General features: G+C 32.4%; 1 protein-coding gene, 1 long non-coding RNA gene and 1 pseudogene across 2 annotated transcripts; 2 read left to right on the plus strand and 1 right to left on the minus strand.

Annotated features, from left to right (window-relative positions):
* Positions 1-3014: 3014 nt before the first annotated feature.
* On the plus strand, positions 3015-6795 carry LOC125584434. The gene is made up of 2 exons (XR_007321369.1): positions 3015-4333; positions 6435-6795. It is a non-coding gene; the product is annotated as an uncharacterized LOC125584434 (long non-coding RNA).
* A 7046-nt stretch (positions 6796-13841) lies between these two features.
* On the plus strand, positions 13842-16791 carry LOC111204746 (protein IQ-DOMAIN 22). Its single transcript, XM_022700119.2, has 4 exons — positions 13842-14855; positions 15695-15907; positions 16009-16086; positions 16169-16791. The coding sequence occupies exons 1-4, from the start codon at positions 14349-14351 to the stop codon at positions 16631-16633; spliced, it is 1263 nt and encodes a 420-aa protein (XP_022555840.1). The 5' UTR covers positions 13842-14348; the 3' UTR covers positions 16634-16791.
* Positions 16792-16819: 28 nt separating this feature from the next.
* Positions 16820-20570, minus strand: LOC111204745 (annotated as a pseudogene).
* Positions 20571-24827: the final 4257 nt, after the last annotated feature.

Consider the following 24827-nt stretch of genomic DNA (forward strand, 5'->3'; position numbering starts at 1 on the left):
AAAGGCACTACTTGAGTCATTATATAAAGTGATCAAGTGCAATACGAGAAGAGGAAAAGAAGGAGAGAAGAGAGAAGATTACTGAGAATCAATTGGATTTAATCTTCTTCTTTCCTATAACAAGTTTCTGAAGGAAAACTCAAAATAAAGTTTGCTAGGATCTCGGTACGGGTGTGTTGTAAGGAGATCGATAGTTGTATCCTCAAGATAGACGCCTACAAAACTACACACACCATTGTAGGGGCAAAATTCTGTCTTAAGATATTGCTTAGGCAGCCTCTATCAAACCACAATCGTTAAGTTGTGAGAAGAAGAAACATAATCATTTCATAACTTTTTATAACGGTTTATAAATCGAGTAAGATTTATAAAAGGCTATAAACTCAAACGTATTGAGTATGTGAGATTGATTTGCATCTGTACTTTGAATTAACATAATGTTTTAGCCTATGAAACAAATATTATATAAGCAATTAATATTATATTAGTAAAGCTAAATCACACATAAAAATAATGGTTTTTGGGGAATTTTTAAACTTTTATAAAGTTTATCGGATATTCCCTTTTTCTTTCTCTCAACGTATAATTAAGAACTTGATTAAATCTCTCACGTGCGAACTAAAATGAGTATTGCAATAAGAACAACAAAATATATCACAATTGGTATCAGAGATTTGTTCTTAACAAATACTTGATTTTGACATGCGCTTAGCGGATTTCTTGGATTATAAATAAAAACACACTTTGATATGAATTAGTATTTTGGGTGTTGCACATTATTATGTTACAAAGTTGTATATATGGATGAAGAAATTTTATTTAAACTTAATTAGTTTATTTGAGATTTTGTATGTACACTTTTATGTAACTTTGTATCAGAAATAAGCATTTTATCCGAACATAAAAAATCAAACCAAAACTGACACGGAAATACATATTCAATTTGTGTCCAGGTCCAAGACAAAGTACCTATTGGGTATATTTTTGGACCTGCGGGTTTCAGTTTGGTATGAATCCTATCTGAGAACCGATCGGCTACCTAAAGTACCGAAGTTTTTTTGTATCTGGGTATTTAAGATATGTTTTCGGTATTATGGATATTTTTAAGTTAAAAGAGTAAAGCTATCAAAATTTTACTTATATAATTTGGGTATTTGAATAAAATTTTTGGTATTTTTCAATTCTTTAGTTTATTTTGGGTAAAAGATTGGGGTCGTTTAAGGTATTTGACTACTTTCGGGTATTTGTTTGTGTTTTCGAAAAATTTCGTGTTTCAGATATTTTTTTGTGTTTTCGGGTATTTAGAGTATTTTCGTATCCTAAATATCCAAACTAACCCGACTCGTCATATACCCAAAAATTATAGTTATTTAAATTATTGATGCGAACTGATCTGGACCTGAAAAGAACTGATCTGAATTGAAAATATTCAAATGCCTAGTTGGTCTAAATGTCTGGAATCCGAAAGGAATCGTTCCATACATGGTCTGAGACCCGAATACTAAAGCTCTCTCTCTCTCTCTCTCTCTCTCTCTCTCTCTCTCTCTCTCTCTCTCTCTCTCTCTCTCTCTCTCATACGATGTGTTCATTTTATAAGAGTTATTGTTAAGTTGATGAGATTTAAGATTTACTTGGCACATTTTCTCTAATTTAATATTTCAATCCCAACAATAATCTAAGAACATAATACAAAACCTTCTACATTGTCCACAATATCTGCTATAATTTGCTTTTAATAGTGTTGATATTGGTATATCATTAATGGTAGATGTTATAAGTTGTAAATACTATAGGTAGGTACTTTTGGTAACCATTAAGCATTTTTATATGTAGATAAGATAAGTGGGTCACAAAAGAAATTGAAATTAAAGGAGAGGTTACATATATTTATAAGGGTGAGATTGATAGTGGCTGTAGATGCTGTCCACAGCCCCATTTATTTGTTCAACACTAAAATCACAGCAATCAAGCTTTAATAAAAATTTCAAAATTACAGCTTTTGGAAATTGTACAAGTGCTCTGTAGAGCCAAAAATCTAGAGCAATTTTTTAGAGCTTTCCATAAAATTCTACAGCAATAAAATCTAAAGCCACAGCAAAAAGTCTACAGATTTTTTTCTACAACAAAATTTGGTTGCTATATAGGGGTTGATTGGCAAGTGCTTTAGAAGTCATGTAAGATCTCTCTATAGCCTAAATTATTTCTACTGCTCAAATTTTTGTCAATCATGGTTTGTAAAGATTTTTTAAAGCTACAGATTTTTCTTTCCTTTTTATTTATTTTTACCTGTGGAAAGCCATAAATCTATAGCACTTATTTTTTGCTTTAGAAAATTTATATGTAAGTCACTGAATCTTTTTAAACATACAGCTGAAATTCTACAGCAAAATTATCTACAGCCACAGCAAAAAAATCTATAGTTTTATTTCTAATGCAAAAATATAAAGCTACACCTCCTTCCAATCATCCTCATAGTAGGGGTTGGTTATAATATTTGATTGTATATAATAGATTGGATTAAAAATGAAAGGGTGCAACAACATTTTTTAAGTAGATTTTTTAGGACTTCTTCCCTTTTAATAGTATAAATATTTGTATATTAAGTTAATTACCACCATACAGTAAAACCTATGTAAATTAATAATGTTGGGACTATGGTATTTGATTTTATTAATTTACAAAAAATATTCATTTTTAGTTTTTTTTTAATATTTTTACTTATAAAATATGAAATAGTTGATTTTACTGTATATATATTAATTAAATTTCATATTATTTTACTATATTATATTGTATATATTTTTATGTTTTATTGACATCAAATATGGTTTTTGATATACTTTTACTAAATATTATCAAATATATTGATTTTTTAAAAAATAAATAGATATAATTTTATTGTGAATTTAAAAACAACAATAGAATGTTTAGTTTGTATTTATATAAAATGTATATATAGATAGATTATTAATTTATTATTTTAATGAGACCATATATTTATATAAAACATTCTAAAAATTATTATTTTATTATTTTATCGATTTGTGTCATATTTTGAATCGGCCTAACTCGGGACTGGAAATATTTATTAATTTATAATATTTATTAATTTATCGGATATTAATTTGTAGAGTTTCTACTGTACCATCATTAACATCTTCACTGAATCAGCAATGACAAAAATCATAACATTATACTAATTCTTTGTCGTTATCGCCATTAAAACAATATGAGTAAAACTTTACACACAAACGTAAATACAAACAAAATTAATTTGACAAAGTGGGTGAAACAGCCTTCAAGAATCAAGAGAGTCCAAATTAGCCTTCAATGACACATAACATAATCGCCAAGTAAATTATTTTCGCTATTAATCATTCTCAATTACTACATATGAGTATGTTGCGCCAAGTTCCTAGCTTACAAATATATTGTAACCAGTGGTACGTGCACTTGTATTACATGAATCTGAACTTAATCTCCTTAACCACACAACAACAGCACAACTATTAACATGTCAAATAGAGAAAAAGTGGTATAATGCGCCATAACCTCTATTTTACCAACTAAAAGCACTTTAACTCGATCTTATCATCGACCAAAAGAAACCACGCGTTAAAAGCCCATACACAACTATACTTAGGATGATGGTATGCGGACTACAGTAATATAAACCACACATACGGACGTCGGACCATTTATTATGATAGCATAACTATATCATAAAAATGTAATTATAATACATATAGAATTAATGTAATGAACGATGAAGAACATGTGACAAAAGTATTGTCCTCACGGACCTCACCTCATAATGATAAACCAAGAATAAGTTCATCAATCAAGACAGTGACGAAATCATTCCCCAACTCTTCAACCACATAATCTCTCTCTTCACCATTGATACAACCCCATTTCATTTCCTTTACATAAATCTCTCTCTTTTCTCTCACTTCCCAACTCATAAACATACATTCTTCTTCTTTTCTCCTCAACACCCATTCTTCAACTGTCATCACCAACTTATCCTCGTCTCTTGTCTCATTATTATGCCCTTTTTTGAAAAAATATAGCAAGAGACGGTCTACCTTCTGAGATGCAAGCAAATGACTTGGTTCCTCAAATAATCTAGACTTCACTAGAGCAAACAAACGGTGTGCTCGGCTTTCCGATTGTTCTTCTTCGGTTGCTACCAAGTGAGAGTTGTAGTCTTCTCTCTCGACATATTCCTCTATGCGTTTCTTTAAATCCACAGGCTCAAGTCGTACGAAACTCTCTAATCTTCTGGTTTTTCTCAAGAGATTCTTCTCGTCGGTTTCTGTGTATGGTTATGGTAATCGGTGATCAAGTTAATTTTCCTTTTTATTATTTCTATAATCTTTTAAATTTTGATTTATGTTTGTAATGGCTCATATATAGGGTTAACGGTTTATTTTTTGAGAAATTGAGAATTAGGGAACTTTTTTATCAAGGGCTAGTTGGTTAAAATGCAGCGGTTGCAGTTGTGAGAGTTTACGAAAACGGTTGGTTGCGGTTTTAAGCGTTATTAAATATTTCATATGACTGGCATCTCGTTTGAAAATTGTTGCATTTGCGGGTCATTTTTTACTTGTTTACCTATAGATATAAAATTTTATTAATTAAAAATTATTTAATAGAAAAAAATTAATTAAAAAATGATAATTTTATAACCCAATAAAAGAATAATAAATATAAAAATTATATTTATAAATCATATTATTATAATAAATATAAAATTATATTTATAAAATCATAGTAGTAAACTTATATATATATGTATATATTAGTATTTATTTCATCTCAATTTTGAAAACATATTTAAAATTATTTATTTTGATATTTATATAAGTTTTACAAAAAAGAATTTACTCTTCCACGACTGCCTGCAACCGCAAATACCACCTAGAACCAATTTTTTTTTATTTTAAGAGGTTATAGAACGGTGTAAAGTGGTTTGTACCATTTTAGGTGATTGTTATAAACGCAAATAACCGATACCACCCGCAAATATGCAAGAAACGTTCCGTCACACACTAATGAAAAGGTTATATTTGTTCTTATACAGCAAAATTTGAATTTTTTTACACATTAGTTTTGTCACGGGAAAATTCCTTAAAAATACACGGACTAATTTTCATTTGCTAATAAAATACACTAACTATTTTGGATCCCCGTTTAATACACGAACTAATTTTTGTTTCCTATTAAATACACAAACTTTTAAAATTCGCAGATTTTACACATCGTTTTAGACGGCGTTAACTATATTTAACGGCGTTAGTGTTTAATTAACACGTGTTTAAATTTTGGAATTTTTTTTTAAATACACAAACTAGGTTTCCAATCTTTTCAAGGTGATGTGTTGTAGTCTTTGGTGGAGCAGAGGCTCAATGGTCTCTATGACGTTCTTTGAGATCCTCTGTAGTCGATGTTTTTGTTTGACGATTGAGAGAATTTATCGGAAAGTTGGAGATGGGTTTTTGGGGGTATAAAACATGATTAGTGGTAGTATCTCAGTATGTCTATCAATATTAAAGTAATTAAAAGTAAAAAAAGAGAGGATAGAATAAAAACATTTTTCGTCGGAAAAACTCCGAAAGACTATACCTGTCTTTCTTTTATTGGTTAATTTTTACAAACAAAATTACACTATACTAAATTTAAATATCTTTAAATAAGATTATATTTTGTAAACTACACCATCTTTTAGTTTTTTTTTAAAACTACACTTATTCTTATAAACCAACCCAGACAAAGTGCTATTCTTTTCTTTACATAAAAAACAATCCATATAATTTATGTTGAGAATCAAAGATTGTGTTAATGTATTTCTCCTCTTAAAACTTTTTATTTACTGAAAATTTATAGAAAAGATTTGTGCGTATGGAGCACAAGGGAACTCTTGCAGATAATTTGACGTATGTTTTTACAATGCGACAAGGATGAACTGCTAAACAAGGAGATTTGATCTATTTTTATTTCTCTGCAGCGAAGACACCATCTTGTAACAACTTCAGCGGTGGAAATAACAACAAAGATCACATAAAATTCTCACTAAATAGGATATCTTTAATTATTCCAAATTTTTAAATTTTATATTTTCTAATCCAAATTAGGATAAAAATGTCTTATTACATATAAGAAAGTGTAGTTTTCAAAAAAAAAAAAAAAATATATGCATTTTTCAAAATTTAAATCATAAACAAGGTATTTTTCAAATTATCCCAATTTTTTATTAGTTAGATGCTTTGGAAAGAACTCCTACCACTAATAACGCTATTAGTTAGATGCTTTGGAAAGAACCCCTACCACTAATACATATATTAGTTTGATGCTTTGGAAAGAACTACCACTAATAACGCTTAGAGCTGTGATTTTGTTCCACTAGTAACATAGTTTGTGTCTGTTGGCAGAAGCGTTTACGGTGACCAACGCTTGTATTTTTTTGGAGTATGCCGCCGGTTCCTTCAGGTGGTGTGGTCAAGTTGGTGGGACTGGGATCGACCTTTGGCTGGATTGAAAATTGGTTGGTTGTGCGCAGCGAAAGAGATTTGTGTGTCAACAGAATAGTTATTCTAGATTATTCTAGACTTGGGGTTGGAAATTTTAGGGCCAGTTATTGTCTTGTGACAATTAAATCTTTTGTGGTCATGGAGTTATTATAAGAGAAAGTGATTCTTTGAAACTAAAAGGGGCTTATTGAACTGAGCATTTGAGAGAATTTTAATATATACTAAATCCTAGGGATTTTTAAAAATATTGGGATTTGAGCAAGTTTTTAGGAGGTATTTACATTGGAATTATAGAAAATTTGAGAAAAAAGAATTATTTTAACTTCAAATTCTCTATATATTAACACAATCTTTACCCGATAAAAAACAACGAAAAATTAAACCACATAATCATAATGTGGAAGAAGAAAAACTGGGCAAGCGGAACAATGTTGAAAAATCATGCCATTAGCACTAACTCAAACCCACAACATCTATATCTTCATCTCCTACATGATTCAAGGTTGAAGATAAGATGTTCTTCTGCTCAAAGGATCAAGATATGATCGATAAGGTTCCTTGGTTGATTATTAAAGCTTTTACTTCGTTCCATCTCTATGTTTAATCCAATTTTTCAAACCGGACTAGAGCAGACGAGAGACTTAAAAACATGTTTTCAACGGCAACGCAGGATATATACAAAACGTCATGGACCAGGTCTTGTCATGTACACAAAGAAAGAAGTTATTATCTCAAGTAGCTGCACAAGAAGAAACAAAAGTCAATGTATCTCAAACTTAGAAAGTTATAGCTGTTCTTGTCACAGTTCATAGGCTCATCAAGATGGTGCATGATCACCTCTATAGCCAGATTCCTTGCTGCTTTCTTTGAACTTGTTACCGAAGCATGTTTGGGCAGTAATAATTGTGATGTTTCTGTCATAAGTTGCTTATGTGATATGGATTCACTTATCCCTTGTGTTTATGTTTCTCGCTTAGCTCTTGCTGCAGCGAACGTTTTAAGCCTCTTTGGTTGTTTTTGGTTTGTTGAACAATACGTCCTTTGTTGAGGTTTAAGCTTTATTTATAAAACTTTGTTTGATAAATAAAAAAACTGTTCTTGTCACATCTATATATCCAGAGTACTCTGGTCACTTGAAGAACATGTTCTGAACGCTTTTATCAAAAAGACAAGTTGTCAAAGCAAGCTAGATCAATAAGAGAGATCAAAGTTTATCAACCCAGTCGAGAAAGGTATCAACAAATTGACGAGAAGATTCACGACCAAAAGGCGCTAACAGAGATGTATCTTTTGAGTTTAGCAGATAACGTTGTCACGAGTGCTAGGTCAACGTCTGGATACGTTGCTACTTGCTCCTAGTTTTTGAGGATTAGAATCATGGTTACTGTATCATCTAAGGGATGCCTTCGCTCCTGATCCGCCGTGTATTCGATCCACGTCTATTGAACCTTGTCACCTTACTTCTCCTTCCCAAGGATGTGATGCAGAATGGGGAATTGACTCGGGGAAGGTTGAGCAAAACACAAATCAACACTCACAAAAACAACCAACGATTCAATTGGTTTGATCACTTTTCTGGAATGATGGTTTAAACAAGAAGGTAAACTTTTTTTTAAAAAAATACCATCTCATTAGGTGTTATTCTGGTGGAGTTTTTCTCCGTTGAATTTTAAGCACAAATCCATTTTTAGATAAATCTCAACTAAACTTTGATAAATATTATTGATGCAATCCCAATATTCCAATAAGGGGGGATTTTATAGAGTTTATATAAATGATCAGTTCAATAACCTTGAATTTATTAGAGTTTTTATAAATACCAAGTTCAATAAGAGAAGATTTGGAGAAAAAATTGAATTCTCTCAAATCATCGGTTCAATAAGCCCCGCTAAAAGAATAGACATAAAAAAATTCAAATATAAATGAGTGATTGTACTTATGAATGCATCATAGTACAGTAAAACTCTATAAATTAATAATGGTGATACTTTGAGATTTTATTAATTTATAAATATATTAATTTACAAATTTTTCTTATTTAAATTTTTTATTTTAAGATATATTTATTCTAAGAGAAGAAAAAAATATTTGTTTTTAGTGTATAAACATTAATTGTTATTTTTTGAAATTTGACATTTATATTAGTTTTATAATATTATTTGTTGTATGTAATATATAAAACATAGAACTTAAATGTGGTTTTAGATATAATATTACTAAATAACATCAAAAATATATGAAGTGTTAAGAAAATATAAAGATAATTTCATTGTGAATATAAAATAAACAATATAATAATAGATTCTTATTTATGTAAAGTATGTATACATATAAGTTATTAATTTAAAATTTTAATGGGACCATATATTTACATAGAATTTTTTTAAAAAAATATTACCTTATTATTTAATCGATTTGTGTCAAATTTTGAATTCTCCCAAATTAGAACCGGCAAAATTTATTAATTTATATAAATTAATAATTTATCGAGTATTAATTTATAGATGTTCTACCGTATATAGAATCCACATAACATAAAAAAAATTAACAATCTAAGTTATTTTCAAATATATATATAAACATATAGAATGAACATATATTATATTTTAATATAGAAAACCACATTTTTTTACCCGGAGCTGCTAGTTATTTTTGTAACAACCTGCTCTTGTGCTTAGTCCAAAGGGATTAAGATTTTAGGCTCAAAACTTTTGAATTAAAAAAAAAAATTTGTTTAACAATTATGATCGTTTTTAAAAAATAAAACCAAGCTATATATTTACTACATGTACAAGTTTGAAAAATTGAAACAAATAAGTTAAATTGAAAGTTGGAAAAAAACACAAACATGCAAAATGAAATATGATAAACTTGTAATAACACAGTTGATAACATATCCTCTTAAAAGTTTATATCGCATTTTATAGAGTTTTTGGTTATCATACATGCTAATTTTGAAATATATTCCATACATATAAATTTACTGAAAACTTATAGTCTATCGGGAAATCATTTTTAGTATTTGTCCAGCAAGAATTCGCATTAGAAATGTATTTGCCGCAATGGAGATGTTTTCTGGTTAAACCATGCATGATTCTTCTAGTTAACAATATCGTATAAAGTGCCACTATTTCTTTTCTCTTTTACACAAAAAGTTTTTCTTCTCTTTGTTTTTGTTAAATGCACCAGTGGAGGCGGACCCACGTGGTTGATAGGGATGTCAACTGACACATATTCAAAAATATAAAATTCAAGTTTAGGCTAAATTATGCAAGTGTTGATAGCATAGCTGGTTATAGTTCTTTCAGTCGACACATATAATCTTGGTTCAGTTCCCTCTATTTGCACTTTTTAAAATGATTTTTATCTATTTGCATCTGGGTTTTGCTTAAGCATTATTATTTTAGACTTTGACCCAGATAAAAAATATCCTGGGTCCGCCACTGTGCACCAGAGATTTCGCTCAAGAGATCGACTACTGGTGCTCAAATTAGTGGAACCTTTAAAAATATCTAATGAGGCTTTTTTTTCTAAGTTACGTGGAATCAGAAGCGGATACGTGGAAACGTTGAAGCGATTTTTTCAAAAAAATAGAAAGCGAATACGCGTTAGAAGCGTATATATATTCATATATATATAATGTAAATCATCAAATAAAATAAACTTCCGAAAAAGTAAGAGTGTCTAAAGTAAACCACAAATAAATAAAAATACAAAGTCTTGATAATAAGTAATTCAACTTATATTTACAAGAGACATTAACTTCAGTTTCATAATCCAAATTTAATTTACACCAACCGTTCAATCATTGAACCCATATAAAAAAGAAAGGTTCATGTTTTGTAAAAGACAAAAATAGAACAAATAAATAAAAATTAAAGAGAATTACTTTGTTAGATCTTCTGGTCCAAGTAGAAAGAAGAAGAAAGATAACAACCATTTATCATCGTGTCTCTCCAGCTCCACTTTTTAAGTAGTGTTTGGTTAAGGAAATAAAATGAGAAGTTTTAATGTTTCCTCTTTATTGTTTATTTACGATTCCAATTTTGGATTTTAACGCTTCCAAATATGAATCTCCGGTTCCATCACGCTTCGAAAACTTGTTTTTTGGAATTGCGATTCTAACACGTGTCCGCCTAGTTCTGTGCGCTTCCGACTCCGTTTCCTCTTCAGAACCAGGAACCATGACCGAGGACACTCTTCCATGCAACGTAGCTTTTTCTGACGAATTAGGCTTATTATTACCGTGCCTTCTCGGCAAAGAATTGTTATCTCTTTAATTGAGCAAGAATAACTAAGGGTCTAACCGATTTCTCCGTTAGCATTTGCAAAAGCAGTTTTTGTGGTTGATAGTAGTTGTTGGCGTTTTGTAACAATCGTTAAAAGCACTACAAATCGTTTCAAACCATTCTAAACCTCTTAAAATCAAAAGTTGGTTTCCGATAGTATTTGCGGTTGCGAACTGTTGCGGATGGATAAATAAACATAAAAATGTTTTTAAATTTAAACTTTAAAATTAAAATATTATAAATAAAAGTATATGTACATTGTAAATTTTAATTTAAATTAGTATCATAATTTATTTTATAAAAAGTTTAAACCAAAATTATTACCAAAATTATTCACTATAATTTTTAAACATTGATATATATACATACATAAGAAAAAAAACTTTTAAAAGTTCTAATATAAATCTTCAAAACAATTCTTACTGACATTGTAACTTTCATTTAAACTACAAAAATAAATAAATTATGTAATACTGTTATTAATTATATTTATTAATAATTATTATATTTTATTAATAATTATTATATTTTATTAATAATAGTTATTATTAATAATTAATAAATTTATCATAGTTATTATACTTTTATTAATAAATATTACATTTCATCATTATAGTATGTTTTTGATATTATTATAATCTTCACAAATATTCCGCAAACGCACCAATTTCTAACCTCTCTACCAGTCGTACAAACTGCTTATTAATGCAAGAAACCGCAACAACCCACATGCACAAACTCTCGCAACCGCAACCACAACCGCTGCGTTTCAACCAGTCATACCATAAATAAAGAGCCGTGAGCCAACCACCCATCTTCAATTTTTTATTAGGAATTGTAAGATCAAAACAAAGACATAAACTCAAAATGAAAATTTGAACAAACTATTTTTCATCTAATTTAAAAATAAAATTTTAAAAACTCACACAATGCAGCTCAATATTCTCTTTAAAATTCAAAATTTTAGTCCACTTAAGATTTAGAATATATAATATACATAGATTTAAATATAATTTATATATATAATATTAAAATTTATAAATTATGTACAAAATTATAATTTCTTAAAGAAAAAATTTGTAAACCAAAAATTAATTTTACGCTTTTAAGACGCAAATCAAATTTCATTTTAGGTTTAGTCGGGACACCAATATAATGTCAAATGAGTCGGAATAAATCATATCTAGCTGCATAGTAATATTTAGTTAACAAACACATGCTTGTGACTTACACAACAAACTTGTTACAAAAAAAAAAAAAAAAAAAGACTTACACAACAAACTTATAGTTATAGGTTCTACATCTTGCCTTGTATGTATCTCGTAGCATTTCAATTGAAATGATCTTTACATTATGTAGTGATTGATTGACCGACAGCGTATCTTTTAGGGAATACTACCTCAACGGAATTTAGTGATTGCAATGTGGACTTGACCACAACCTACCGCATTCTCGGGCTGATACTTGATACAAACCAAAATCATTTCGTACGTAATCGCTTCTTTGTTGGATCTATGGCCATCTAAACCATTATTTATTTGCATGGCATGAAAGGTTAATTTGAATGCAACCACTAACATGTTCTAAACTTCTAATACTACTTAAAAATCCTTTACAAAATTTTTTTTTAATAATATTGGTTAGAATTATCCTAAACTTATAATCTCTTTAATTATTCTTTAAGTATTAAAGCTTGGATCTTTGAGAATGACAAAGTGAAAATAGATAAGAGGAGTACAATACCAAAAACACGATAAGAAAACAAATATTCAAACTTCGTTTCTGTTCTTTCTTTTGGTACCTTCTTACTCTATGATCATTTTTCTCTCTTTCTCATGCTTGTTCTTTCTCTTCTTGCAGCTCTCTCCCTTCTTGGTTGCTGTTGAGATTTTGTTTACCTCTCTCTCTAAATGTGTAGTGTATGACCTATGTTTTAATCTGCCAATAATTAGATTAGGAAATTTATAGTGTCTATAAATCATTGGACCCAATACCATTCACAACTTGCAAGATATTCAATATTGTTCCAAAACTAAACTAGGCAAAATTGACTCCGTGAAATATAGGATCGATAGATCTGACCTACAAAATCTCACGAGAACCATGCTTCAACGCTTTTGGGGATTTCTGCCATGCATCGATCGATTTGTATCTTGCGATTTGATCGGTCATGACTCATGTTACCAAACACACAAAATCAACAACGAGAATCTCAATCAAGTTTAAGATTTCCTATAGCAGTCTCATAAATAATGGAAAAGTGATTGACTAAACAACATTGGATGCTTCATGTTAGGGTTAGTCATAAGATTTGTTATTAGGTGCGCCTAATCGTGTTAATAAATCATGATTGATCAACTTGCATTTTATTATCATACAATATTCATTTTGACATTTATTAGAAAATTACTGCAATTACTTGCAAACAAAATGTTCTTTTTGGGGGAAACAATAATTCAGCTGATAATTTTGACTATAAATAATTTAGAGACAGAATGCGAGAGGCGTTGACAACACGTACGACGAGTTCATGCACGAGAAACGTTGACAAGTCAACAACCACTGTCCACTCGCAGTCTACTGTATATGACTAACTAAGATTCATGTGGGCTCCACATTATACACGACATGTGGCAAAATCAAATGACCTTTGGTCTGATGCCTCTTCGGGCTCTCTGAGCTCAATGTCTTTTTATCAGTTGCTAAGATCTACTCCCAGAATAATAGCCTGTGAAATTTTTTTTTTTGAACTTTATAATAGCATGTGAAATTAATGTTTAAAAATAATTATTTTGAAATAGAATATTGAAATTACGAAGAGATTAATGAATTATAAACCTTTGAAAATTTGATAAAATTATTAATTTCTGAAAGATTCAATGAAACACAATTAATCATTTATAAGCTTAGACCAAATTCTTTTTGATCAAAAAAAAAAGCTTAGACCAATTCCTAATTGTGAACTAATTCTATTTTTTTTTTAACTTAATACTGCCAATAATATTTTTAATTTAAATATTTAGCTTACATCTAATTAGATTTTAGTTTAAATACAGGGGTTAGTAACCCTAATAAGTTAAGTGTTAGTTAAAAAGAGAAATTGTAACCCCCGATGGTGGTGGGCTAGTGGTTTTGAGGGAGTAATAGCTCCTATATGGACCCGGCTTCGAGATTCCGTGTGATCATCCGGACTAGCGTTAAATCGCAAGAATACGTTGAATGCCGTGGATCTCGTGGGACTAGTAGGTTGACTGATCTCCGCGGTTATCCAAAAAAAAAATTACAAATAAATAATGTTCAAAAAAAATTTACAAATAAATTAATAATGGAGGTAAACAAAATTTCCCGAGAAAAGAGTATAAAACACACGCAAAGTGAGGAGCGTGGTACTTATCAAAAACACTGTTTTACACTCGTGCGACTACTTAACTCTTGACAATCCCTCTCTCATACACACTCTCTGCAAATGAGCAAACTCGGGCGAGAAGAAACGCCGACATTTCATTCTCCGAGATAAGTTTCGAGGATGAGAAAAGCTTCACGGTGGTTTAGGAATCTATTTGGACTCAACAAACCCGACCCGGGTTATCCGGATCCATCCATCGTAACACCTTCTCGCTCTTTTCCAAAACGTCGATGGAGCTTCGTCAAGTCCAAACGCGAAAAAGGAAACGCACCGCCGAATCATCATCCTTCTCCTCCGCCTCTACGGAGTTCCACGCCTCCACCGTCGTACCTTCAATCTTCTCCGTCTGACGGACGGCGGTGGAAACAGAAGCTGGTACGGGAGGATGAAGGAGACAAGGAGTCCGACGACCACGAGGTTGCGTTGGCCGCCGCGACTTCCATTGTTACTGAAGCTGCCGTCGCTGCCGCTTCTGCCGCCGCTGCGGTCGTCAGGCTAACGAGCACGGCGAATTTTAACAGCGGCTTCAACGACGTTGTAGCGCATGTTAGCAGGTTCGACCGATACAGAAGCGGTCGCGACAGTCTTGCGGCTATTAAGATACAATCTACATTTCGTGGTTATTTGGTAATTTTCTTTCTTTCTCTTTTATTATTTGTTTTGCTAATATTTATTTGGTACTCTTTATGGAAGTTTAATTTACAGATTATCAAATATCAACTTTTGGAGAGCGTACATAATTTCCTTTTTAATTTATTCCATTTTTACATATGATGATATGATAGACGAAAATTAACTGGTTATAGATTTCTTAAAAAAGTTACGGGGATGAATATTCTTCGTATAAATTAAACATCAACAATATGATCCATTGGAAGCAGTTGCAATTTTTTTCTATTGCTTTGTGAATTTTTTTTTTTTGCACATGATTAAGTTTTAAGATTTTATAGGTTATAGACAGTTTAGTAAAAAAAATTAGAAAATTATAATAAAATTATGAGCCTATCTATGGTTTACATATATCAACTCTTTAAAAAAGTTTTAGGAGAATGTTTTACTTGCATTGCATCTATGCATCGGTCATTACCGCAGAAGTAGGCTATATTTCAATTCAAGATAGGCTAGTTAATATATGTATATCAGTCTTTCGATTCATGCTTAGTGTTGTTGGTAAGCCAATTCAGACCCACATGTTTGCTCATCGACCTAAAAGTCGCGTTGTTCATTAATACTCGATTCATGTTTCCTATTTTAGAGAGGTTGACAATTCATGTAATGATGTAAATGTCTTCCTCATATTTGAAAGTTCAATTTCCTGACGGGTCAACTTTTTATTGTCCTTCTTTTGGCGCCAACTTCTATCAGAAGTGGTCCAATCCATAATGAAAGCTTGTGGTCAAGACTCACAGGTCTTTTTTGTAAGAATTTAGTTTTTTTTTTTAATTGTTTGATTAATGTTAACGAAGGCAAGGAGAGCGTTAAGGGCACTCAAGGGATTGGTTAGGCTTCAAGCTATAGTTAGAGGCCATATCGAACGAAAGAAAATGTCAGTTCATCTGCGTAGGATGCACGCTTTGGTTCGAGCTCAGGCTCGAGTCCGTGCCCATCGTGTTATTTTAACGTCTGAATCCTCTTCTTCTCAATCAAACCACACCAAATCTTCTCACTTCCAAAACCCCGTAAGCCTCTCGTTAAATCCTTTTAAGATTTTGTTCTTATATAACCGACAACATATCTTGTAATTCAAGGTTCCTTTTTAACATCTATATATATTGACAAGGGTCCACCAACGCCGGAAAAACTAGAGTATTCGATCTCTTCTCGCAGCTCCAAGCTCGGTCATTCTCATCTTTCCAAGGTATTACATTTTCAATTTCTGTTTGAATTCATGTTAGTTAGGCTTATTCCTTTAACTAAAAGATTGTGGAATAAAATTTCAGAGGAACGGTTCAAAGGCAAGGCGCAACAGACCTGACATTTTCTACTCATCTCACCTCGTCCTAGACAACTCAGGCCGGTCTGGACCAGTTTACGTCATGCCATTTAGCCCATCCTCGTCACACGAAGAGACCGTAAGCAAGTTTTGCACTGCAGAGAACAGTACTCAGTTATACTCAGCTACTTCTATAAGTAAACCCAGTGTTTTCACGACTAGCTCTATTGCACCGAGTGAAAGCACCAAAAGCTGCTGCTACACGGACCATCCAAGCTACATGGCTTGCACAGAGTCCTCTAGGGCTAAGGCACGCTCTGCTAGTGCCCCAAAGTCGCGACCGCAGTTATATCATGAGCAGTCTTTGTCTAAACAGTTTGGTGATGCTCTGCACACAAGTTTTATGAACAAGACTTATCCCGGTTCAGGTCGCTTGAACCGGCTCGGGATGCCAATTGGTTATAGGTACTAAGAATAGTTGTTGAATCCGTTTTGTACTATATGGTTCGGGTTGTGATAGTAATCAAATGAAGTGGATGACCGGTTAAATCTGGTTTTGTTGTAGTCCAGTGGATTGATTTATGCATAAAATGTATCAAGGTTAAACCTTGGAATGACAAATATTTCGTATTAAAGTTGTCAAATTGGTTAAAAAAAAAAGAAAAATGGGTGATTTATTCAAAGATCCAAACACCTGAACAGCAATGCTTCAATATCTAAAAAATAAATCAGTCCTTAAATCCGATTACAACATATATATTAAAAAAAAACCTTATTCCTGAGACTCGAGTTCTTGAGATAACATAAACACACACCTTAAGGTTCAGTCCTTATTGTTCTGGTCTCATTCTTTAGTACAGAAGTTCCTGAAACACAGGATCTACGCTTTGTCCCCATTCTCCATTGTACATGTCCAACAGATTCTCCGCCGGCGTAACTCCTGTTCTGACCACTTCACCGACAGCGTTCAAGAAACCTACTTCCTTATAGCCTCTACGCTCTAAACCGTCCTGAGAGAAAAAACAAGCCAATATATATTTGTTGTTAGGTTACTTAGGTACTGGGCGAAAAAGAATACAATGAAGCCAATATGTACACACACACCTTTGCGAGTTTTAGGACGTCTTCAGCGACATGTTTCAAAAACCCATCTCTGAACGGTGTCTTCAAACCAGTTACTGGAACCTGTTCCAAATCAAGTACACGTTTAAACGATTATATTTTCTAAACTGTAGAAGAAGAGGAGAGTGTAAATGTGGCTATTACTTTGTTCCTTAGCATCTCTCTTTCCGCGTGAGTCCAGTCAGCTGTCAGATCCAAGATAGCTTGGAGAACGTCCTCATCATATAACAAACCCACCTGAAGTTTTCAGAAAGTATCAAATCAATGGCCGGTGCATCTTGAATTCAGAGAACTCATTGAGTAAGAGTTTATAATAAGCCAATAGATGTATAATTACCCAGAAAGCTGGAAGGGCACACAATCCCCTCCATGGACCTCCATCAGCACCTCTCATCTCCAAGTATCTCTTCAACCGAACCTGTTAAGGTTGAGGAACGTCGTCAGTCTTCAACGTAACACAGGGAACTGAAAGCCATTGCTTTAATTAAATGGACTCGTGAGGTAGATGATAAACCTCAGGGAAAATTGTTGTCAGATGATTCTCCCAATCATTATATGTTGGTAGTTCACCAGGGAGACAAGGAAGCTTTCCAGCCAAAAATTGCTGCAGTTTATAGATGGTTCAAGAAGATCCTCCGGTTTTCAATTTGTCAAAGAGTTAAGGAATCTAGCAGGAAAACAAAGGATAGATTTATGACCCGAAATGTTGTCATTCCAGTACAGGACATATTCGTTGTTTCGGTAGGCAAAGTACATAGTCAACATACTGCTCAAACCTATACCAGATAACAACAAAAGACAGTATCATTATATCTTAACACATAAAGATACGAGGATCCGTATAATAATGTCAAACAAGAGTCTTTATATTTTTTTAACAAGCCTTCCATATTAAATTAACAGATGGTTTTTGTAGGATAAACAATTTCATACTCACCCAAAAGAGTCATCGAAAACAAACGGTAGCATTCCTGTGCGGTCCTTGCCAGTGTCTGTCCATCTGTGGCTGTGGAAACGTACCAGAGTTATAACGTGTAAAGGAAACAATAGGTAAATGAATTTTGGGGATAATAACAATTGAGATCTAGAAACCTTCTCATACTGAGAAACCCATTTGGCTTTCCTTCGGTAAAAGGAGAATTCGCAAACAAGGCCGTCGCTATCTGTTGAATTTGGATAAAATGAGGCAATGGTTAGTCATAATCGTTGATAAAAAAGTTTCTGGTTACGCCAGAAAAGAGCTCGAGCTTCTCACAGGTTGCAAAGCAAGACTAGCACGAAACTTCCTGATCATATCAGCTTCTGAGCTAAAATCCAGATTAACCTGTCAAGAATGCATGTTAGGCGGTTTTATAAGTTTATTGATGGAAGCTGAGAGTTTAGTTGAAGGCAATTCTGAAGACACGGAAAATCAGCATATTCATCTAACCTGAACAGTACAGGTTCGAAGCATCATGTCAAGTCCAAGGGAACCAACTTTGGGCATGTAGTTTCTCATAATGTTGTATCTCCCCTGAACAGAACATACTAGGTCAGATCTTGCGGCCAGATCCATCATAGCTAAAAACATGATCAGACAAAGCCTCATACCTTTGGCATGATGGGTATATCCTCCCTACGCCATTTGGGCTCGAAACCGATCCCCAGGAAACCAATCCCCATTTCCTCAGCGACAGCTTTTACCTGTTAAACATCAATAGAGAGTTAACTGTTGTTTAGGATAAGAGTACTAGCAATTATTATCTCTCAAGTTTACCTGATAAAGATGTGAATTCACTTCACCACATGTTTGGTGCAAAGTCTCAAGAGGTGCACCACTAAGCTCGAATTGACCACCAGGTTCAAGTGAGTGCAAAGTCTCAAGAGGTGCACCACTAAGCTCGAATTGACCACCAGGTTCAAGTGAAATGCTTTGTTTCCCCTGATCAACAAAAATGAATTATCAAGCTAAGAGGCTAGAAATGTATTTTAAAGAAAGAGCAGCTCAAAAGATGAAGCACAGAGGAATGCTTACCTGCTTGAGACCAATGATCTTGTCACCTTCCATTACTTTTTCCCATTCAAATCTTTCAGCGATACTGTTAAGCAGCTCAGCTATTTGATCATACTTCATAGGGCGCAGAGTATTGACCTCAAAACCAAATTTCTCATGTTCTGTACCTATTCTGCGAACTCAGAATGCTAAATTACCGAAATGGAAAGCAGATCAAACAATCTGGATGAGCTCAACACAATAGCCAAGGTAGCAGTAGATCAATAACAAAGAAACGATAGTTAATAAATAAAAAAAGTACCTCCATTTATCTTTTGATTTGCATCCAGAGGCAAGATAGGCAATGAGATCCTCTCTCCTCAGCGGCTCATTGGCAATCACAGGCTCTTCAGTGGGAGGGCTTGCCGCAACAATTAACTGATGCCCTCTCTTGGTCCTCTTAACAGAATGACTTGTTTTGAGGAGCGAGCAGGAGGCTGCTTTCATCCGCAAAACATCCACACCACCAGAAACAGCTTTAGTTCCGGTCTTGGAGCAAACAGGTCCAGAAGGGAGAGTGTATGATCCTCCTCCTGCTTGAGACAAGAGCGCCGTGGTATAGGTCCTGCATCTATTACAGTATTCATAAGTCATAAGATGTAAACCCAATCACATACATATATCATTTCACATGACTACTAATCAATAGCTTTCTCACTTGTTACTTGGTAAGGCATCATGTTACTAATAGAGACTAAAGCTAAACTATTTTACAATGCTCTAGCAAGTGATATTAATCTCACAAACATGTAATTGGAATTAGAAGCTTCCACAGTATCAACTGTGGAAAAAAAAACCCTGTGTATATAGATTACAAATCAAAACGTGAACCATGTGGATAATCCAAATAAGGGCTAAAATCTTAAGACACTTGATTCCAACCAAACATATCAATCACTGACCGGCAAAAATCCTCACGAAGTCTATGACGCGACAAAGATACACGAGAAGAAGGAGACGAGAAACTCGCAAACCTGAATACGTCGCAATCGAAAGAGAGGGGAGAGGGAGGATGAAGGAAAGCTTCTCAGCGAGCACGCATCGGCGTCTCCATTAATTTCTCAAAAAGCAAAAATTAAAATAACAAAATGAAGAAATGAAACTGTTGTGTTTACTCTGACTCTCGAGCGTGAGCCGATCCGTGGAGCTGATAAAAATAAGAACAAGACTGAACCAATCAAAATACCACCTGCGTTAATAATAAAATATATTAATTTTATTTAAACAAAACTGAAATAATGAAAAAAATAATAACGTCAATTTTAATGATGTTAACGTCACTAACTAAATCCTAAACTTTAAATCTATACCCTAAACTCTAAACTGAAATCCAAAACCTAAACCGTAAATCCTAAATCCAAACCATATATCCTAAACCCAAATTCTAAACTCTAAACCCAAACCGTAAAACGTAAACCCAAACCCTATATCCTAGATCCAAATCATAGACTCTAAACTCGAACCATATATCCAAACTTAATCCCTACACCCTAAACTCAAATCGTAAACCCTGAACTCAAATCCTATATCCTAAAAGTTTGGATTAATGTTGATGTTGTTTCTTTAAAATTTAAAATTTGGGTTTAGAGTCTAGGTTTGGGTTTAGGATCTAGAGTTTGAGTTTAAGGTCTAGGGTTTTGGGTTTAGAATTTACGGTTTGGGTTTAGAGTTTAGGATTTGGGTTTAAAATATATGGTTTGGGTTTAGGGTTTAGAGTTTGGGTTTAGAATTTAGGATTTAGGGTTTAGATTTAAGGTTTAGGGTTTAGTTAGTGGCATTAGCATCATTAAAATGAGCGTCATTATTTTTTTTCAATTATTTTAAATTTTTTAAAATAAAAAAATAATGTATTTTATTATTAATCTACTGGGAATTTTGATACCTAAGTTTTGTTCGAAAAATAATACTCTAACCATTTCTTAAGAAAATATCATTTTCATATTTTCTTTTTTTTTTTCCACTGAAGGATTTCATTGATTATAAACTTAGACAAAGACTTACAAGTTGTGATCATATGCTAGCAAGTTATAAAAACTTCTAGAAACTAAGCCAACAGGAATAACATTCCTTTGGAGTCATTGGCCGGCAGATGCGAACTGAATCTCCGGAAACAAGAGAGATATAAACTAAACCAAAAGATCAAGTACACACAATACATGAATCTAGATCAAATGAACAAAAACACCCATGCAAGAGGAAGGACCGAAGGAAGAAGGATAATAAAGAACGCATCCACTGTCAAACTTTATTTGGGTAGAACCGCACCTCATTATATTGCTTTGAAGATTACTTCACAAGCCACCGAGGATGAAGCAGTAGAGATAACCCAGGAAGATGATGAGCACAGCTTTTAACAATCAACTTTCATATTTTCATATGGATTAAAATAATCGAAATGTATTTATGTTTTTATTAACTATATTAATTTAATTAATAAATTTTAATTCCAATAAATTCTATAATAATATTCCTTATGTAATAAAATATTACAATAACATTTTTATGAAAGAGAAAGAGAGTATTATTTTGCGTTTTGACTCCTACTTTTCTTTTATTCGTACCGTTGACATCATTTGTATATATAATTCTTAAGAATTATGAAAACATCTAAAAGTATATAATTAATCATTTTTGTGTAACATACATTGTTAATTCCTTCTCATGAGCAATGGACTCCATGCTACCGTTCGATTGTAAATATCTAATCTCAACGATTCAAGATTTCGGAGCATGTCTTAACTTTTCAATTGAGTTGAAAAAGCTGATAAAACTGAAAAGTAGATTCATAGAGTTCTCGATTATTTTTATTCTTTGTACTGAAAATGTAATGTCTGATTCATTAGCTAAGATAGCAAAAAAAAAATCATAGGAACATGTACTACATTGATTATTTTGTTCCGATTTGAATCTCCAGACCACATCAAATTTGAATAATAAAATAATCGTTCGACAAAGAAAAAAAGCACATGCATTGTTACTCTATATTTATTCTATGGGTTGGTTAACAAAACTCGAAGAACATAATTTACGAAACTAATATTAATCTATAGTAATTAGTTTATTAATCTTGCACAATGTAGTTTATGTTTTTTCTCATATGTATATGTGTGTGTGCGTGTGAAATATGATACACATATTTATTTAAATGTAATGAATAAAAAAAAGTTAAAAATATCGGAGTAATCATTGTTTTGTAACATTTTGTCTACTTTTGTAAATAAATTTTCATCCGTCAAATATATTAGCAAGCCTGTTTGCGACGCATGAATTTAGAGTAATTCACTAATTTGTACATCAACGGCGTAAGCTAGTGGTTTGTGTTTGTATTTTTTTTAACTAATCTGTGTCGCAACGGTCAAAATAATAACGCATAATACATGAATTAGTTTTATTGTCACAAACCACATGAATCATGATACTTAACTATAACTCCAGGTGGTGCATTTAATTAAATATTCGGAAAGAGGGGCGAAATTTATAAAGTATCAGAGATTGATTTATCGATTTTTCTATTTTCAGTACTGATACTTTACAAACTTCGCCCCTCTTTCCGAATATTTAATTAGAATAAAATAATGAACAGAATGTGTCACTAACCACATGATTTCAACTAAATTCTCAGAAACAAATAACTATCATAAAAGAAAAAGACTAAAGAAAGGTAACATCTACTTGGTTGAGGTTGGATACACTTGGATTCCCTCTACTTGTGTGAGGTGTGGACAGTTGGGACATAAAGAGAAACAATGCCTTCTACCATCAAGTTTTTCAAAGGCTACGAGCGAGCCGATAGAAGTTTGCAAAGATGGTTCGAATGTACCTATGGTTAGTATAGATCAATTCGGGTCTAATGATTCATTTCTTAAACCGACATCTTCTCAGGACAACTCTGCTACAATTGGTTCTATCCCTACTACTCATGTGGAAATGAGTAACGCTCTAGAAAAAATGAATGATGCTCAAGAGGAAATGAGGTCATCTACAAGAGAAGCATCCACTCTTCAAAAAGAAGATCTTTCACCAGTTAAAGAGGTACCTCTTTCACACTCTAAACAAACTTTTTCACCATTAATATAGAATTCCTCTACTTCAGTTAGCGAAACCATTATGGAGGAAAATCCATCCACAATGGTCATCACCGTGGTGAACAACCCAAAAGATGACGCCTTAATTGATCCACATCTTCCTATATTCGACCGTTCGCAAGAGTGTGAACCCACAACTCATCTGAACACGACTAGGGGAGGGAGATCGATTAAACCAACTCAAAAAGTACATGAAATGGAGGTGGATACTTGTCAAGGGAAGAGGAAAGCATATCTCGAGAGGTCGAGGTAACCGCAAATGCTAAGACGTGCGTAGGCTTTATTTCATTATCTAGCTTAATGTGGTATTAAGCTTTTCTTGGATTGTAAATGTTGTAATACTCTATGGTTTCCTATGGTTTCCATCAAACTTGTAACAAACTATATAGCCTAAACGCGGCCCCCTAAACGCTATATCAGTTACATTTATTTTAATGCATCAAATTAGTTTAAAAAAAAGACTATAGAAGTATCATTAATCATAATGCTATTAGGTTGGTTCTGTCGACGCCAAATGATTTTTGTTTGCTGGAACAAAATTGGCGTCATACTTTCCTACTTCCTAAAGGTGGAATCAAACCACACTCTATAGTCTTCTATAAACAAATGAATGAAAACACATGTAAATGGTAGATGAATCACCCGAAAATATTGTGGTAAACATTCGAATTAGATTAAATAGTATCAAAACAATGATAAATATTACAAGCGTATATATATCTTTTATTTAATTACTCTTCGAGAAAAGAACACCGCTAAAGACCCACTATACATTTTAATGTAGACCTCAAATGAATGATGATTCTATATTTCTATACATATTTAGAGTTTGTCTATTAGTTAGAACCAGAGTCTGTTACTGCGCTACGCGCGGAAAATGCGTTTAAATATTATTTCTAAGTCAATTTTTTTCTTAACAAAACAAAAATATTTGCTCTATAATTTTCTAATTTTTACTTATTTTAAAAACATCTTCATGAATTTAATATTGATAAATCAGAAAATATCTAAAACACTAAAACATACGTAGATAGGTTGAGTTATTTTGATGGTATATATTGTTGCTTTTTGAATTTGACATTAGTCTTCCATATAATATGTGTTTTTATTAGCTTTTCAGTTGATCAATGTGACTCATATTAGGTAAAGTACGAATAATATGTTGTTCCATATGTTGAGATGAATAATAATTTTTTATATATGTTAAAAAATTAGTTATCAAAAATCAAAATAAAATTATTTTTTGAAAAATTATATTTACTCTCAAATGCTTTGAAATTGTATAAAATCTGTCTTTTGGCGATTTCATATGAAGAAATGTACAAAGTTACATGTGAGATATTTCATGATTAAAACATTTTTTTTGTAATTTTTTCTTTCTATTTATATTTTTGTGTGTAACTCAAGTAAGCATATAACGAATTATG

The sequence above is a fragment of the Brassica napus genome, chromosome C3 (assembly GCF_020379485.1).
Source record: "Brassica napus cultivar Da-Ae chromosome C3, Da-Ae, whole genome shotgun sequence".
NCBI classification, from domain to species: domain Eukaryota; kingdom Viridiplantae; phylum Streptophyta; class Magnoliopsida; order Brassicales; family Brassicaceae; genus Brassica; species Brassica napus.